Below are 5,992 nucleotides of genomic sequence, written 5' to 3' on the forward strand. Positions count from 1 at the left end.
TACATCTTCGGTCAACCGAATACCGATAAATTACATCAATTGGTCCCTCGATTTAATCTATCGCTAATGATATCGTTTGTAGAGATTTGGTCGCAGATTGCCGAATCGGGTCGTCACATCAGATTATCTAAATTATCGGCTATTTATTGTTTGGGAAATGATTGATTTATATTCATTAATTTTTTGTTGTTTTTATAATTAATTGAAAACCACTATCCATACCCGATGTGTCCATACAACTGTTATGTCCATTCTGCCGTGTCCATACCCGCCGATGTGTCCATACCCGATGTGTCCATACAACTGATATGTCCATACTGCCGTGTCCATACCCGCCGATGTGCCCAAACCCGATGTGTCCAAACAACTGATGTGTCATATTGCCGTGTCCATACCCGCCGATGTGCCCATACTGATGTGTCATATTGTCGTGTCCATACCCGCCGATGTGCCCATACCCGTTGTGTCCATACAACTCATATGTCCATACTGCCGTGTCCATACCCGCCGATGTGCCCATACCCGATGTGTCCATACAACTGATGTGTCATATTGCCGTGTCCATACCCGCCGATGTGTCCATACCCGATGTGTCCATACAACTGATATGTCCATACTGCCGTGTCCATACCCGCCGATGTGCCCATACCCGATGTGTCCATACAACTGATGTGTCCATATTGCCGTGTCCATACCCGCCGATGTGTCCATACCCGATGTGTCCATACAACTGATGTGTCTATATTGCCGTGTCCATACCCGCCGATGTGTCCATACAACTGATGTGTCCATACTGCCATGTCCATACCCGCCGATGTGCCCATACTCTATGTGTCCATACAACTGATGTGTCATATTGCCGTGTCCATACCCGCCGATGTGTCCATACCCGATGTGTCCATACAACTGATATGTCCATACTGCCGTGTCCATACCCGCCGATGTGCCCATACCCGATGTGTCCATACAACTGATGTGTCCATATTGCCGTGTCCATACCCGCCGATGTGTCCATACCCGCCGATGTGTCCATACCCGATGTGTCCATACAACTGATATGTCCATACTGCCATGTCCATACCCGCCGATGTGCCCATACCCGATGTGTCCATACAACTGATGTGTCATATTGCAGTGTCCATACCCGCCGATGTGTCCATACCCGATGTGTCCATACAACTGATATGTCCATACTGCCGTGTCCATACCCGCCGATGTGCCCATACCCGATGTGTCCATACAACTGATGTGTCCATATTGCCGTGTCCATACCCGCCGATGTGTCCATACCCGATGTGTCCATACAACTGATGTGTCTATATTGCCGTGTCCATACCCGCCGATGTGTCCATACAACTGATGTGTCCATACTGCCATGTCCATACCCGCCGATGTGCCCATACTCTATGTGTCCATACAACTGATGTGTCATATTGCCGTGTCCATACCCGCCGATGTGTCCATACCCGATGTGTCCATACAACTGATATGTCCATACTGCCGTGTCCATACCCGCCGATGTGCCCATACCCGATGTGTCCATACAACTGATGTGTCCATATTGCCGTGTCCATACCCGCCGATGTGTCCATACCCGCCGATGTGTCCATACCCGATGTGTCCATACAACTGATATGTCCATACTGCCATGTCCATACCCGCCGATGTGCCCATACCCGATGTGTCCATACCCGATGTACCTGAAATGATGTGTCCAAACCGATGTGTCCAACCGAACCGATGTACCCGAACCGATGTACCAGAAATGATATGTCCGAACCGATGTGTCCAACCGAACCGATGTACCTGAACCGATGTAACCGAACCGATGTGTCCAAACCAATGTGTCCGAACCGATGTACCAGAAATGATATGTCCGAACCGATGAGTCCAACCGAACCGATGTACCCGAACCGATGTACCCGAACCGATGTACCAGAAATGATACGTCAAAACCGATGTGTCCAACCGAACCGATGTACCCAAACCGATGTATCCATATGACGAGTCCAAAACGATGTTCCCGAACTGATGTGTCCGAACCGATGTGTCCAACCGAACCAATGTACCCGAACCGATGTACCCGAACCGATGTACCCGAACCGATGTACCAGAAATGATATGTCCGAACCGATGTGTCCAGCCGAACCAATGTACCCGAACCGATGTACCCGAACCGATGTACCAGAAATGATATATCCGAACCGATGTGTCCAACCGAACCGATGTACCCGAACCGATGTAACCGAACCGATGTGTCCAAACCAATGTGACCATACCGATGTACCTGAAATGATGTGTCAGAACCGATGTATCCATATGACGAGTCCAAACCGATGTTCCCGAACCGATGCGTTCACACCGATGCTGTTCCCACACACCAAAGTATACCGTACCACCAGACCGTGGCTCAGCTTCTCATCACTGTTCCGCCCTTTCCACGCCTTAAACGATAAGTGTCTTACGTATCATTATTGAATCAATATTTGATTCAAGTGTTTTGTTATAAATGTGGGGTTTTAATGGGAGGTCTCCGGCGACAGATTGTCGGAGAAAAATCTATTCTTTGCACTTGCTGTCAATTTCTAGTTAAATTAACTCTTTCGAAGCCGCATCAGAGCAATAGACTTCGGTTGGTCTCTGATCCTGGTCTTTGGAAAAAATATATATTTGACTAACAATACTAAGCTTGCTTTTTTGCCTATTAAAAACGACATCATTTCGTTGTTCACCTTCGGGTCGAGCGGTTTTAAAAACTTTAACAAATAATTAATATCTATACTCTACCGTTAGACAATCTCAATGTCAGGACAAAGCGTGCTTTTTAGTGATGAATCAATTGATTCAATCACAGATATTGAAGAACCCTATGAGACACTGAATGAGGATGAGATGTTTTCCGAATGGCTTGTCGAGTATCCCGTTAATAATCCCAAACTCAGATTAATAGCACCCATCGAATACCCGAGTTCAAATATTTTACCAACAAATGTACCATTTCGATTTGAAACCAGAAAAGACAATGTTATAATCCCGTTATTAGAAAATGTTATAATTTCTGTTGTCACCTTATTCAATAATTACATCATTTTAGGATACAGCGACGGTTACATTAAAATTTACAATATTGTTAATTTTCTTGAGGTTGCAACATATTCAATTAATAGTGATGAACAGATCAATCAAATTGAAACTAAACAATCGTTATACGACACAAATTTCATAGCCGTTTCCGATTATAAATTTATCCAATTTGCCCTTTATGACCCGTCCCTCACCAAAATTATTCAATGCAAAGACAGAATTATTAAATACTGCTTTGACGGTATTAAACATTACACTTTTCATGAAAGTGGAACCATTAATTACCTAGAACAGCATACAAATACTTATGAAATACGACTTAGCCCGTATTGCGTGTTGACTTCAACTATCTCATACGTTCAGGGACTTAAATGCTACGAAAACCCGTTGAGCCATTATGTTAAACCATTTTTTGTTAGTTACCTTAATTTCTTTGCCATATTAGATCTCAATAACGAAAGTAATAAAAAGGTGACAGTTATATACAAAAATAAAATACCAATGTCTGTAACATTTAACGGGTACAATTCTCTTAAGTTCAAGGTGTATGGTAGATACCTATACTTTAGTAACTTAGCAAAAAACAATACAGAAAATCCTTTAGATAACTATGTAGGCGTCATGTCATTGCTACCCGTGGATATTCAAGGTCTAAGAAAAGTAGAAGTTTCAAGTGGAAATATATCTGACTTTTATTTACAATCTAACTTTTTAATTATTGAAACCGAATCCCACACATTAGAAATATTTAATGAAAATTTCTATTATAAAATGTGGCAAATCAATCTACCATTTAAAAACTATCTCCCATTTATTTCTAATCCATGTCTGTACCTAGTAGGAGATAATGGTATTATTGTTGCTAAAAATTTACCTCTTATCCCTGAGTTTTGTTTGAAATGTTGCAATCTTTTTGTAAATCCAATTAATTATATACGAGTTTGTAAACATTATATACCAAATTAATTTATTGTTTTTTTATGTAATTAAATTTAAATAATATTGTCAAAATGTTTACGAATAAATGATTTTAAAACTAAACTGAATAAAAATTTCTTTCATTTATAGATAATGTATTTAATTAAATTTAATGAAAGCTATATCCCTGCAAAGGTGGATCCCAAAACCCTTGAAAAAAACTACACCCCAACAAGATACCGTAGACAAACTATCCCTCGACTAAACATCTTTCGTACGAATGGACGAAAGCTTGTCTATCGTCTGGCGAAAGCGTATAACATTAACCCAATTATCAATTGTAATGAAGTCACCCGAGGCGAATCAAAAGCATATAAATTGACTGTACTTTACAAAGAAATCCACTTATATGCTGTTACTTATGCAAAATCCAAACGCAAAGCCTATCGCGATATATTATTTAAAATACACAGAAACTATTGTTTGCTTTTAATTAAATGTAATTGAATTTATTTTAGATGAATAATTCCCAAATAAAAAGAGATTATTTTGGCGCACCCATTATATGTCGCTTTTGCAGAGCAAAAGGATTTGACTTCGGTCATAATCCTTCAAAATGCACACGCTGTTATCACTGCGGCGATATCGGGCACGATCAAAAGCACTGCTATCTTCTTACCGGTCAAATGCCTACTAACTCTAATAAAAAATTAAAAACTAAAGACTCCCTATCCGCTCGGCGAGCCATTCTAATAGACAACATCAGTGATCTCATTCCTAATGAACCAGTGTCAATAGATGTAGAGAAAGTTGAGGGGGTTAGAGGTGAATTTCTGCCAGCATGGGTAGTTATCTATAGGAATCCGAAAGGAAGAAAATATAGGAATTGTCAGAAAATAGTTTATAGTGCGTTCATTAGACAATTGAATGTAGCAAAATTTATGACCCGCTGGTCAGGCATAGTGCGATTAGATTGCAGCGAAGACGCCATACCTTTCGATATAGTCAAAAAAAGAGTAGAATTAGCCCTCAAAGACAGACCCGTAGTAGGCATTGGCCTTGAGGAGGATTTGAAGTGTTTAAAAGTGTCTGATATCGTACCAATTGGAAAGCGATTCGAATTCAAGGACCACTTCCTTGACGAGAGACGGCAGCCGATAAGCCTGAAGGCCCTCACGTTTGCGGTTTTTGGCGATAAGATACAAGAGTATCAAGATAATTACGACCCCCTAAAAGGACATGACGCCGTTAAAGACGCCAGATATACATTGCAGTTGTACCAATTATATATCGATAATAAGCTGAATCAACAACCCAGCGATACAGAACCTGGACTGATGTCTTATCAATGGTGCCGAAATAGTGTTAACGACGCAGTAAAGGCCGGAAAACTAATTGATAACAAGAAAAAGAAATGAACAAACAATTATTATCTACATCCTGTTATTTCAAATTTAGACTTTTAATAATAAAAATCTTAGTATATAAAAAGATGTTTTTTTTAAAGAATAAATTATTATAACTTGTGAATTTGAATTCTGATTTATAGTAGATCTTAATTACTATTAATAAATAAAAATGTTTTTAATTAAAAAGTTTAAACAAGTTTTTGTGTTTTATTTGCTACTATTTACCGAAACAAATGTTTTCTGCTCAACACTGTCACCCGATGCTCAACGACTAATAAATCAATTTGATCTTAATTCTGGAACAACTGATTCTGTAATAACAAAGGATATAAAACAAACACCGCTTTCTCAAACAACTACAGTGCAAACTCAACATTATTCTACAACAATCAAACCCAACTTAGGCACCGAAAGTATGATTGATTTAACAACTCTGGGCACAACAACTGCGACAAGCGTAACAGTGGCCGAATCAACTACACGTGGACATAGCGTCAAAAAGATTACCAAAATAAGCATCACAAAGACAAGACCCTTAACCACTACTACAACTGTAAACTCTATTCTGTCAACAACCGAAG

General features: G+C 39.9%; 1 protein-coding gene across 1 annotated transcript; it reads left to right on the forward strand.

Annotated features, from left to right (window-relative positions):
• The first annotated feature begins 4,181 nt into the window (after positions 1-4,181).
• Positions 4,182-5,420, forward strand: LOC128954115 (uncharacterized). The gene has a single exon (XM_054299683.1). It carries the CDS (start codon positions 4,521-4,523, stop codon positions 5,418-5,420), a length of 900 nt encoding a protein of 299 aa, XP_054155658.1. The 5' UTR covers positions 4,182-4,520.
• Positions 5,421-5,992: the final 572 nt, after the last annotated feature.

Source organism: Oppia nitens, unplaced genomic scaffold, assembly GCF_028296485.1.
Source record: "Oppia nitens isolate AA-2021 unplaced genomic scaffold, nextdenovo-longstitch-racon4-pilon3 scaffold25_pilon_pilon_pilon, whole genome shotgun sequence".
Taxonomy (NCBI): domain Eukaryota; kingdom Metazoa; phylum Arthropoda; class Arachnida; order Sarcoptiformes; family Oppiidae; genus Oppia; species Oppia nitens.